At 46.6% G+C, this 13,316-nt stretch overlaps 1 protein-coding gene across 1 annotated transcript in view; it reads right to left on the bottom strand.

Moving 5' to 3' along the window:
• slc30a2 (solute carrier family 30 member 2) overlaps positions 1–11,443 on the bottom strand; it is an 80,581-nt gene extending 69,138 nt beyond the window's left edge. The window contains exons 1-2 of the mRNA XM_041187437.1: positions 11,328–11,443; positions 5,627–5,835 (exon numbers count right to left, since the gene is read on the bottom strand). Of these exons, the coding sequence (XP_041043371.1) occupies positions 5,627–5,835; positions 11,328–11,443 (325 nt within the window). The remainder of the gene's footprint in view (positions 1–5,626; positions 5,836–11,327) is intronic.
• Positions 11,444–13,316: the final 1,873 nt, after the last annotated feature.

Raw genomic sequence — 13,316 nt, 5'->3', positions numbered from 1 at the left:
AGTTCTGGGACTTGCGGCGGGACTGGAAGACTGTGGTGACGGGCGGGTGTAGGATATCCCACCCAAGGGCAACAAGTACATAATAATGTCATTTGTGCCAAAAAAAATGTCACTTACATGTGATAAAAATAACACAATTTTATTGGTAAGAGTCACTTTATAGCACAGTGGATGTTTCCTTTCATCATGTGGTTGATGAATGAGAGTGGGTGAATAGGTAATTGGTTGGAACAAAAACAGAAAATGCTGGAAAAACTCAGGTCTAACCGCATCTGTGGAGAGAAAAAGAGAGTTACCGTTTCAAGTCCGTATGACTCTTCTTCAGAGCTAAAGAGATGTAGGAATGTGATGAAATTTATACTGTTTAAGGGGAGGTGGAGTAGGTGACGTTGGATAGAAGGCCAGCGATAGGTGGAGGCTAAGGAGACATTGACAAAGATGTCATGAACAAAAGGACAAAGTGGGTGTTAATAGTAGTGGTAAGGGCTAAAAAAGGCGCTGATAGTGGCATAAAGGTAAGAAAGCAGAATGTAATAATAGCAGCACAAAGATAAGCACTCTGGAATGAACTAGTGACAGATGGCTCTTGTGGGGGGGGGGGACGGAGACGGTGGTGGGGAAAAAAGATCGAAAATAGGATAAAAGGTGGGGATAAAACAATAAATAAATGAATAAAAATGAAAGTGGATAAAAAAATAAAAAATTAAAATTAAAAAATAGAAATGAATATTGAAAAAAGGCGGTAAAAAGGGGCTGAGAATCGAGGTTGTTTTTTTTCAGGGTGCTTACCTTTGTCCTGTTATCATATTCTGCTTTCTTACCTTAATGCTACTACCAGCACCTCCTTTAGCCCGTACCACTAGCATTAACACTCCCTTTGTCCTTATGTTCATGACATCTTTGTCAATCTCTCCTTTACCCCCACCTATCGCTGGTCTTCTATCCAGCTTCACCTGATCCATCCCCCTTAAACGATATAAATTCATCGCATTTTTACTTCTCTTTAGCTCAGAAGAAGAGTCATTCGGACTCAAAACGCTAATTACGTTTTTCTCTCCACAGATGCTGTTAGGCCTGCTGAGTTTTTCCAGAATTTTCTGTTTTTGTTTCAGGTTTCCAGCACCCGCAGTATTTTGCTTTTATCTCAGTAGGTAATTGGTTTGACCTGCTTATCGCGGGCCGCGCGTAGCTGAGCAACTTTCCTCATTCTCAAGTAGATGTGAGTATTGTAGTTGTGCTGGAACAGCTTGACGAGAGATGTGGATAGTTCGGGAGCACATGTGTTCAGTACTAACAATAATAATATTAATAATAACAATTGGGATGTTGTTGAGATCCATACTTTTGCTGTATCCAGTAGAATAGGGCATACTCAGGGGTGGAATTGGCATGATTATGTGAGTCTATGTTACTTAATTAGTCTCTGGGATAGCTCCCTAACCTTGGCCTAAATAACCAGATGTTAATGAGGAGGACTTTGTAGGATTTATAGGGCTAGGTATTTCTTACTTATGTCCTGATTCGGTGCATAGGCCACATCCAAGCAGTCCCTTTGGCTTTATTCTTTTTAGCTGTTTGATACAACTGAGTGGGCCAGTATAGATGACAGTTAAGAGTTAGCCATGTTAGTGCTGGACATAGGCCAGACCAGATATGGGCAGCAAGACTCTTTACTTGAAGGATGTTAGTGAGCTGTTTTTATTTAAATGACAATCTGACAGCTTCTTCATAATTTTTACTGATGCAGCTTTTTATTCCAGGTTTACTTTTTTAAAACTGAATTCAAATTCTCAAACTGGCATGATGGGTACAAAAATCACATTTTAGTCCAGTCCTCTGGATTACAAGTCCAGGAACATAATCCCTAGGCTACTGAATCTTTGATAATGCTGCATTTATTCGCATCTTCAGAAGATAAATTTCAGGACAGGAGCAGGATGCAGGATAATGAGAATAAACACTGACAGAAATGATTGAACTCTATGTGGAATGTGATGGTTGCCGAGCACATTGTAACCAGAGAAATAACATTGAGATTTTCTCTGCTGATGGCTCCAATTTGTGATACTGTAGTGGTGAAATGTATCTACTTTTCCTAGAAACATGTGTGACTGGGTGTAATATTGGTGGATGCTTCTGATTTTTAATAGGGATGGAAGTCTAGGGGTGAAGCTGGTGACAGAAACAAGCAGATAATACTGAATTCTTCTTCCTGAAATTGTAGACAATTGGTGGGGTTGGCAGGAGTGGTGGGGTGGTGGTGAGGAGTGAGGAGTGGTGGGGGGGAGGTGAGGGGTGAGGAGTGGTGGGGATGGAGGTGAGGAGTGAGGAGTGGTGGGGGGGAGGTGGTGAGGAGTGAGGAGTGGTGGGGGGAGTGAGGAGTGAGGAGTGGTGGGGTGGTGAGGAGTGAGGAGTGGTGGGGGGGAGGTGAGGAGTGAGGAGTGGTGGGGTGGTGAGGAGTGAGGAGTGGTGGGGGGGAGGTGAGGAGTGAGGAGTGGTGGGGGGGAGGTGAGGAGTGAGGAGTGGTGAGGTGGAGGTGAGGAGTGAGGAGTGGTGAGGTGGTGAGGAGTGAGGAGTGGTGGGGGGGAGTGAGGAGTGAGGAGTGGTGGGGTGGAGGTGAGGAGTGAGGAGTGATTGGGGGGAGGTGAGGAGTGAGGAGTGGTGGGAGGGAGGTGAGGAGTGAGGAGTGGTGGGGGGAGGTGAGGAGTGAGGAGTGGTGGGGGGGAGGTGGTGAGGAGTGAAGAGTGGTGGGGGGAGGTGAGGAGTGAGGAGTGGTGAGGTGGTGAGGAGTGAGGAGTGGTGGGGGGGAGGTGAGGAGTGAGGAGTGGTGGGGGGAGTGAGGAGTGAGGAGTGGTGGGGTGGAGGTGAGGAGTGAGGAGTGGTGGGGGGGAGGTGAGGAGTGAGGAGTGGTGAGGTGGTGAGGAGTGAAGAGTGGTGGGGGGAGGTGAGGACTGAGGAGTGGTGAGGTGGTGAGGAGTGAGGAGTGGTGGGGGGAGTGAGGAGTGAGGAGTGGTGGGGTGGAGGTGAGGAGTGAGGAGTGATTGGGGGGAGGTGAGGAGTGAGGAGTGGTGGGAGGGAGGTGAGGAGTGAGGAGTGGTGGGGGGAGTGAGGAGTGAGGAGTGGTGGGGGGGAGGTGGTGAGGAGTGAAGAGTGGTGGGGGGAGGTGAGGAGTGAGGAGTGGTGAGGTGATGAGGAGTGAGGAGTGGTGGGGGGGAGGTGAGGAGTGAGGAGTGGTGGGGGGAGTGAGGAGTGGTGGGGTGGTGAGGAGTGAGGAGTGGTGGGGGGGAGGTGAGGAGTGAGGAGTGGTGAGGTGGTGAGGAGTGAAGAGTGGTGGGGGGAGGTGAGGACTGAGGAGTGGTGAGGTGGTGAGGAGTGAGGAGTGGTGGGGGGGAGGTGAGGAGTGAGGAGTGGTGGGGGGAGGTGAGGAGTGAGGAGTGGTGGGGGGGAGGTGAGGAGTGAGGAGTGGTGAGGTGGTGAGGAGTGAGGAGTGGTGGGGGGAGGTGAGGACTGAGGAGTGGTGAGGTGGTGAGGAGTGAGGAGTGGTGGGGGGGAGGTGAGGAGTGAGGAGTGGTGGGGGGAGGTGAGGAGTGAGGAGTGATTGGGGGGTGGTGAGGAGTGAGGAGTGGTGGGAGGGAGGTGAGGAGTGAGGAGTGGTGGGGGGGAGTGAGGAGTGAGGAGTGGTGGGGGGGAGGTGGTGAGGAGTGAAGAGTGGTGGGGGGAGGTGAGGAGTGAGGAGTGGTGAGGTGGTGAGGAGTGAGGAGTGGTGGGGGGGAGGTGAGGAGTGAGGAGTGGTGGGGTGGTGAGGAGTGAGGAGTGGTGGGGGGGAGGTGAGGAGTGAGGAGTGGTGGGGGGGAGGTGAGGAGTGAGGAGTGGTGGGGGGGAGTGAGGAGTGAGGAGTGGTGGGGTGGAGGTGAGGAGTGAGGAGTGATTGGGGGGAGGTGAGGAGTGAGGAGTGGTGGGAGGGAGGTGAGGAGTGAGGAGTGGTGGGGGGAGGTGAGGAGTGAGGAGTGGTGGGGGGGAGGTGGTGAGGAGTGAAGAGTGGTGGGGGGAGGTGAGGAGTGAGGAGTGGTGGGGGGGAGGTGGTGAGGAGTGAAGAGTGGTGGGGGGAGGTGAGGAGTGAGGAGTGGTGAGGTGGTGAGGAGTGAGGAGTGGTGGGGGGGAGGTGAGGAGTGAGGAGTGGTGGGGGGAGTGAGGAGTGAGGAGTGGTGGGGGGGAGGTGAGGAGTGAGGAGTGGTGGGAGGGAGGTGAGGAGTGAAGAGTGGTGGGGGGAGGTGAGGACTGAGGAGTGGTGAGGTGGTGAGGAGTGAGGAGTGGTGGGGGGGAGGTGAGGAGTGAGGAGTGGTGGGGGGAGGTGAGGAGTGAGGAGTGATTGGGGGGAGGTGAGGAGTGAGGAGTGGTGGGAGGGAGGTGAGGAGTGAGGAGTGGTGGGGGGAGTGAGGAGTGAGGAGTGGTGGGGGGGAGGTGGTGAGGAGTGAAGAGTGGTGGGGGGAGGTGAGGAGTGAGGAGTGGTGAGGTGGTGAGGAGTGAGGAGTGGTGGGGGGGAGGTGAGGAGTGAGGAGTGGTGGGGGGAGTGAGGAGTGAGGAGTGGTGGGGTGGAGGTGAGGAGTGAGGAGTGATTGGGGGGAGGTGAGGAGTGAGGAGTGGTGGGAGGGAGGTGAGGAGTGAGGAGTGGTGGGAGGGAGGTGAGGAGTGAAGAGTGGTGGGGGGAGGTGAGGACTGAGGAGTGGTGAGGTGGTGAGGAGTGAGGAGTGGTGGGGGGGAGGTGAGGAGTGAGGAGTGGTGGGGGGAGGTGAGGAGTGAGGAGTGATTGGGGGGAGGTGAGGAGTGAGGAGTGGTGGGAGGGAGGTGAGGAGTGAGGAGTGGTGGGGGGAGTGAGGAGTGAGGAGTGGTGGGGGGGAGGTGGTGAGGAGTGAAGAGTGGTGGGGGGAGGTGAGGAGTGAGGAGTGGTGAGGTGGTGAGGAGTGAGGAGTGGTGGGGGGGAGGTGAGGAGTGAGGAGTGGTGGGGGGAGTGAGGAGTGAGGAGTGGTGGGGTGGAGGTGAGGAGTGAGGAGTGATTGGGGGGAGGTGAGGAGTGAGGAGTGGTGGGAGGGAGGTGAGGAGTGAGGAGTGGTGAGGTGGTGAGGAGTGAGGAGTGGTGGGGGGGAGGTGAGGAGTGAGGAGTGGTGGGTGGAGGTGAGGAGTGAGGAGTGGTGGGGGGAGGTGAGGAGTGAGGAGTGGTGGGTGGAGGTGAGGAGTGAGGAGTGGTGGGGGGAGGTGAGGAGTGCGGAGTGGTGGGGGGGAGGTGAGGAGTGAGGAGTGGTGGGATGGAGGTGAGGAGTGAGGAGTGGTGGGGGGGAGGTGAGGAGTGAGGAGTGGTGGGGGGAGTGAGGAGTGAGGGGTGGAGGTGAGGAGTGAGGAGTGGTGGGGGGGAGGGAGGAGGGGAGGAAATGGGGAAGAAATTGTGCATTTAAGACGTTTTAGCCATTCACCGAATGCACTGTTTATAGACATCCAGAGTTAGCCTGGGATACCTGGTCATGGGCCTGCCCCTCAGCCGCTGATGCTGCTTATGAATGGATGAGGGTAATTTTGGAAAATTATAAATAGAAACAAAAGTCCAATTTAACAACAGATACATCATACCCACCTACAACTTCTCCAACCATAAATATCAGGCAAATAATAGCAGCAACGTAGAGTTTCCTTCTTGCTTGCAGCTTTTCTCTGTTTTCAATATCAGATGTAGATCTGCTGTGGCAGTGCTGGCTTGCATATCTCTCCAATTCAATGGAGTTGGCATTGTTTCCATTGTCAAATGGGTAATTTGGGTAGACTTCCTTTGAACTGGAAAAGGGGCTGCAAAGTGAGGAAAGCAAACTGCTTAATGGAGATAATTATATCAATCAAAAATGGAAATCTCTTATATTTGAAATTCTTTCATGCAATTTCATATTTGTTTAGTACATCTGTTCATCAGTTAAGGCTTTCAAACAAATTAAAAAGGTATCTGTGCTTAACATGTTATTTCCATAAAGCATAGTTTACAGATATCCACCAGCTTACATAACACCTACTCTGCATGCAAACTTGCAAAAGTACATACAAACCTGTGTATATGGGATATATGTGGATGAGCGGTCCACTGAAAACTAAGCCACTTGGCAATGGCAAGCTGTGTAACCAGGTTCAAGAGCTATGTAATGTAACACAATTGGTCATAGTGTCCCAGGATTTGGATGGGGAAAATCCTTCCCAAGGTCCCTGTTCCTAATCATTCAATGACCTTAACTGAATGTGCGCATATGCACAGGGCGAGAGGTACGACAGGATTGGGATTGGCTGAGTTGCCTCCTGTAATCAAATATAGCATGTCAAGACTTGCAAATGAAGGCTAACAAGATACAAAAGGGTAACCAGTTTCTCATTGGATGGATTAGGTTAAACTTACCTCCCTAAATTCTGAAATTTGTATTTAAAGCTACGATGGATGAGTATAAGTTGAAGGTGTGATTTTATCCCCTTGACTCATTTACATGGGACAATAAATACATCTAGGGGGTTTTAAAGAGGATTGGAGGTTGTTTGGGAGGGGAGTGAGATGCAGTTTTAATTTACAGTGGATTTGAGGCAGGTAGCCTTCAAGAACTCATTCAGCTCTTTTTACTGTCCCAAAATGAGGAGGAACTCAGAGGAAAATGACCCCTGACCATCCAATATATTAACTTAGTATTTACTAGTGGTATTGTGAAAATGGAGCTTAGAGGAGGTTTTTTATTTACTCAACTAGTGACCTAGGCTATTGCATAACATCAATCATAATGGCCTACTTTTGCCCCCAGTTCGTATGTATGAGACATTAAAATCATTCTGCTGAAACCTGCACAGTCAACACCAGACCTGAACGGAACTTGTATGGTGTAACTTAAAAAAATGTTATAGAAATGTCTAGAAAGAGGGCAATTATTCCCTCAGCACAATTAGATAGAACTGAATTGACTCACAACACTAGTTTTATGCCTGGGCAGTAAGATAAAAAATAACCCTCGTGTGAGCATTTAAGTATAGGTTAGATGGGTGGTTGAAGGAAAGGGGAATAAGATGATATTCATTGAGAAATAGGACTATTGCTGTAAAAGATAAACACCTAATTATTATTACTATTCCGCTTTTTCAGTATCTTGCTTTATGATTTAGCTGTTCCATTAATGACCTTCCCTACATCATAAGGCCAGAAGTGGGGATGTTCACTGATGATTGCACAATGTTCAGCACCATTTGTGCCTCCTCAGATACTGAAGCGATTGCACAATGTTCAGCACCATTTGTGCCTCCTCAGATACTGAAGCGATTGCACAATGTTCAGCACCATTTGTGCCTCCTCAGATACTGAAGCGATTGCACAATGTTCAGCACCATTTGTGCCTCCTCAGATACTGAAGCAGTCCATGTGCATATGCAACAAGACCTGCATGGGCAGTTAAGTGGCAAGTAACATTCATGCCACACAAGTGCCAGGAAATGACCCTTTTTAACAAGACAGAATCTAACTATCTTCCCTCGACATTCAATGGCATTACCATCGCTGAGTCCTCCACCATCAACATCCTGGGGGTTACCAATGACCAGAAGCTGAACTGGACTAGCCATATAAATACTGTGGCTACAAGAGCAGGTCAGAGGCTGGGAATTCTGTGGAGAGAACTCACCTCCTGACTCCCCAAAGTCTGTCCATCATCTACAAGGCAGGAGTGTGATGGAATACTCTCCATTTGCCTGGATGACTGGAGCTCCAACTCCACTTACAAAGCTCGACACCATCCAGGACAAGGCAGCCCACTTGACCGGCATCAAATCCACCACCTTAAACATTCACTCCTTCCACCACTGATGCACAGGGGCAGCAGTGTTTACCATCTACAAGATGCATTGCAGCATCTCACCAAGGCTCCTTCGAGAGCACTTTCCAAACCTGCAACCTCTACCATCTAGAAGGACAAGGGCAGCAGACAGGTGGGAACACCACTACCTGGAAGTTCCCCTCCAAGCCAGACACGATCCTGACTTGGAAATATATCACTGTTCCTTCAATGTCGCTGGGTCAAAATCCTGGAACTCCCTCCCTAACAGCACTGTGGGTATACCTACACCACAGGGTCTGCAGCGGCTTAAGAAGATGGCTCACCACCACCCACTCAAGGGCAATTAGAGTTGGGCAATAGATACTGGCCTAGCCAGAGATGCCCATATCCCATGAAAGAATAAATTGCTTCTGTAAATAAACCTGACCCAGTAGTTTTAATCTGCATCCACTGGTCTGATTATTGGAATGATATTCCACACTTTTCAGAAGAACCTGGAGAATTTGATGGGCATCTCATGTGATCTCCAGTGAGCAATATGCTGCAATTAGCGATTAGTTGTGAAAGTTCTAACCAGCTAACCAGCACCCTGATTTTTTACTGCATATCCAACATCTCTCATAGATGGAAGGATGCCAATACACATGGCAAGCAGAAAGCCACAGGTTTTATTCATGTGAAACTTTGCTTATGGGAAACATTTGACCAATAAGATAGGCCGAATGACCTACTCCAACTCCTATTTTCTATGTTTCTAAAAGGCTCTGTGGCTGCATAGTGATGGTATGTATTTGACAGTTTGGTGATCTTTCTTCCTACTACCTGCTGTTGATAAAAACTGACTTCAAATTTTGGATTTTCTGGAGATACAAATTAGATAATACAGCTAGGCTGGCATGAAGAGGATACATGGAACAATCCCTGTCCCCAAACATGTGGGCCTGTCTCATTTTAATAAGCTCAGAGAACTGTTGACACCTAATGGATGGCCCAGGCAGCTCTGGTGAACCAGATATCAAGCTTAAGCTGCTGCGACACCAGGATTGGACCTCGGGTAAGTAATGGGAAAGGGAAGAGGATAGGATGGTTGCTGAGCATGAGCGGACAGAAGTTTTCAGAAGTGTACAGTGGAGTGTGCCTGCTCCCTTTGGTTTCACAGAATGGCAACTTTTTAAAAATTAACTTCGCTGTTTGATGGTGGCCTCCAGTTGTTGCTTCAAGGAGATAAATTGCATGTGGAACCAGAAACTAACTGAGTCGAGGTGGCCTCACATCTGCTCCACTCGCCACCAGCAAATTTCCTGGCATGCATCCTTCACTAACATATTCAAGAGGTCCAAGAAAAATTTTCTGTTTTTACTCAAACAGAATTAGGCTTGGCGCTGAGATATATTTAGCAAGGTAACTGTTACATTGTCAGGTTCCTGTTGTTATGTAGGATTGTTAGATATTTTGGGGGAAGGATGTTCAAAGGGAAAGATGTGATTAACTGCAGGTGACTCCTTTTCCATTGTACTTGTAATAATCAAAATTACCCAAGAATTTGTAAGCAAAAATATTTGCACATCTTTTTTTCATGTTAATTTCCCCTGATTCTGATGCAGTGACAGCATTTTTTGCTGCTGATTGCAGTTTTTTCACAAGAACCATCTATAATACATCACCACATGGTAAGATCAAAAGTAGTTAAACAGCACCTCATCATCAGACTTGTTGTTGCATATTGGCTTGTATGAAACAAGTATTAATGCCAGCAAGCAATACATAATTCCTCTCACCAGCAAGATTTCAAACTTGTCTTAGCACCATGTTTACTGAGACCTGTCCTGGGTGCAATAGAGGTGAACCTACTCAAAATCTCATTACAATGGTTCTGATCGAAGGCCATCAACACAAAATGTTAACTCTTTTTCTCTCTCCATAGAAGCTGCCAGGCCTGCTGAGTACTTCCAGCATTTTATGCTTTCATTTCAGATTTCCAGCATCTGTAATATTTTGCTTTCGTTACACTGGTTATTGATTTTGAGAATTTGCCCTCTATTGACCTGCTTACTGGTGCATTGATGAAATAGCTCTCATACCTGAGCACCCACAGCTTCACAGCGAGAGCTTGTAAACCTAAGTGGTGTGTGGTGTAGTAATGAAGGATGCAGAGCAGCAGGCGTGATTAAGGCTCCGCATCCCTAGGCATATGGTTTTGCATCTGAGCATTGTTATCCTGTGCTTGCTGGCATATGCTTCAATAGGAGCTACTGCAGATAGTTAATGCTCTCATAACACACTGTGAACATCATTGATTCATACTTGCACTACCGCATCCTTTTCAATCATTGAAAATTCCGTTTTGACTTTTTTAGAGGGCAAATATCACGTATTTCTTTTCCTTCAGCCATGCACATAGATATGAAATAAGAGGATAATAAATCCTGAAGGGCTGGTATCTGATCTGAAACAAAGCATCTGTAGTCTAACAGCAAGGATAGGAACCTATAGGAATGAGAAATGAGGCTTATGAAACTTAGCAAGAATAACAGCATGTTAATGTCCGTGTCAGACTTCCAGCTGACGAAAAAACAAATAAGTGCCTGATCAACACCTTATCTTTTTCCACTGGTTACACAGTCATTGGGTAGAGTAATTTATCACCAGTTCATTCATGCTTTTACATCAACAGCAGTTATTCATCAATCATTTTGACAGCTTGTTGAACCATATATCGATATATTCTACTGCACCTCAAACTGCTCTCAATTTCATAAGTAGCACAGTGCACATCACAACATTAACGCTACCAATTATTTAGTTTTACTGGAAAGCTCTCCAGGTGCCAATAAATTCTGTCTGATGTCTAGTTTTTTTTTTATATAACCATTAATGACATTTTTACAACTGCTTTATTCAGTCTTTGCTACATTGCACCTGTTTCACTTTTCTCACTCCACAGTTTTACAGCGTTGTAATAGTGGATTTGGGTTTTTCTCCCAATTTGTATCTGAAAAACAAAATAAAATCAGGTGCTAGCCTTTTCTGTCTTCTCTATACCTTCTGAAGTGTTCTGAAAGGTTCTTTCACATGAGAAATGTAAGTGCATAGAGTTTCCACTTTGGGCACAAGTGGCAGTCCAGGCACAATTGCATCAGTTTTCTGAATTGATTTTATGCTTCAAGTTTCCATTCAAACTTATTTGTTAATGTAAAATCTTCCATGAACCATGGCAATCAGGCAGCATTTTAGACTGTAATTAATAAATATTCATTGATGTATTTAATATTTTTAGTTTTATTAATACAGCTGAAAATAGTTGTTTTTTAAAAAATCAAATTTAATAAGAATGTTCAGCTCACCACCTGTTAGTAACCTGACTTCAATTGAAAATAACTAAAAAAAATCCAAAGTCATTTACTGTTTTAATCGGTGCAAAGTAGTCAGTTTCTCAGTAAATTAACTTTTTAAAATATTTAATTCCTATAAAAAGTTCCTATTCATGACCTTGTGTCCAAAAGACGTAATTTTAAGAGCCTCCCCGACGGCCCACAAACGGGCATACTGATGCGGAGATGCGGGATGCGGAGCTTTAACCACGCCTGCTGCTTTGCATCCTTCATTACTACACCACACACCACTTGGGTTTACATACTCACCATAATTAATTTAATCTGGGGATCCGGTCAGTTTTGCAATCGGGGCCAGCCTCCAGTGTGATGTTTCTCAAATTAGTGCAAACTCGACTTGTGCCGGATGAAACCTGAACTTGAAATTCCTTAACGCTTTGCATTGGCTTGAGTGATTTTGCGTGAATTCTGATTGATGCAAGAGGAAAGTGTACCACAAGTTGCTTTATGTAACAAAACATACAGACAAAATCTAATCTAGATCGGTAAAAGGCGCACGATCGATAAGGGAAGACTTCGGCCTGAGTAAGACAGACCCAGTGAGTATGTTTGGGAATTTGGTTAAAAGTGGGAAATCGGTTCACAGGGGGAAAGAAGAGTTTTCGGTAAAGTTTATAGCAAGAAGTACAATTTAGAAGAGTGCGGGGAGTTGTGTAATTGAGGGAGTTAGGGAAGGAAGGGAAAGAGGTGCTCTTTTGCTTTCTGCTTTTTAACTTTCTCAGCCTTAGGAAGTGGTCATACTCTGCCACAGGAGCAGAAGCTAGGAATTTGGTGAGTATGTGTTAAGTGATTAAAGTTTATTCTATTCCTAAGGTTCAAAAATAGTCTAGCAGCTGGTGGTAAGGTTAATAAGATGTATAAAGACAGAAGTAAAATATATAATTGAATAAAATAATTAAATAGTTAATTACAACACATTATGGATGTCAGGACAGGTGATGTGTTGCAGCTGAAGCATATGGGAGCTCCTAGATGCCAACTTGATCCAGGGCAAACACGTCTGCAGTAGTGTTTGAAGTTAGAGCAGCTTCAGCTCAGCGTTGGAGTTGGAGGCTGAACTACAGACACTGCGACACATCAGGGAGGGGGAATGTTATCTGGATTCTTTGTACCAGGAGGCAGTCATACCTCTTAGGACAGGGACTTCTGATTTGGTCAGTGGTCAGGGACATGATAGTGTGACTGTAAGCGAAGCAGGTAAGGGGTCTCAGAGAGCAGGAGCACAGGAGCCTCAGCCTTTACAATTGTCCACAGGTTTGAGTTTTTTCAGCTTGTTTGGATGAGAGTGGGGACTATAGGTTGGATGAGCTCACTGGCCATGGCACCGTGGTACAGGACACTATTCAAGTGGGGGAAGCAAACAGGAATGTAGTGGTAGTAGGAGACGGTATAGTCAGAGGGATTGACTCTGTTCTCTGCAGCAAAGAGCATGGGTACAGATGGTTGTACTGTCTGTCCGGTGCCAGAGTGATGGATGTCTGCTCGGGACTGGCGAGGAACTTGCAATGGGAGGGGGAAGACCCAGTTGCCATGGTCCATGCTGGTATTAACGACATACGCAGGACAAAGAAGGAGGTTCTACATAGTCAGTGTGAGGACCTAGGCACCAAATTAAGAAGCAGAATCTCAAAGGTCATAATCTCTGGATTATTACCTGAGCCACATGCAAATTGGCATAGGACAAATCAGATTAGGGAGATGAATGCATGGCTCAAAACCTGGTGTGGGAGAAGTGGGTTCTGGTTTGTGGGGCACTGACACCAGTACTGGGGAAAGTGGGATGTGTATCGTTGGGACGATCTACTCCTGTACCGTGCTGGGACCAGTGTCCTTGCGAGCCGCATAACTAGGGAAGTAGAGAGGGTTTTAAGCTAAATAGTGGGGGCAAGGAATCAAATTTGGGAAGATGTGGTAAATCAAAGAGCAGAGACAAGACAAAAGAAAAAGGTATTATAGGAAATGAAAAACAGTGACAGGAAGGGATAGACAGTACAAATCTAACAGTAAATCAACAGATGCAGCTAGAGGTTATAAAAAGAATAAAAGAATAAAACTAAAAGCTCTGTATCTGAATGCACATAGCAAT

The sequence above is a fragment of the Carcharodon carcharias genome, chromosome 5 (genome assembly GCF_017639515.1).
Source record: "Carcharodon carcharias isolate sCarCar2 chromosome 5, sCarCar2.pri, whole genome shotgun sequence".
NCBI lineage: Eukaryota > Metazoa > Chordata > Chondrichthyes > Lamniformes > Lamnidae > Carcharodon > Carcharodon carcharias.
This window is presented reverse-complemented; position numbering and strand designations above follow the sequence as displayed.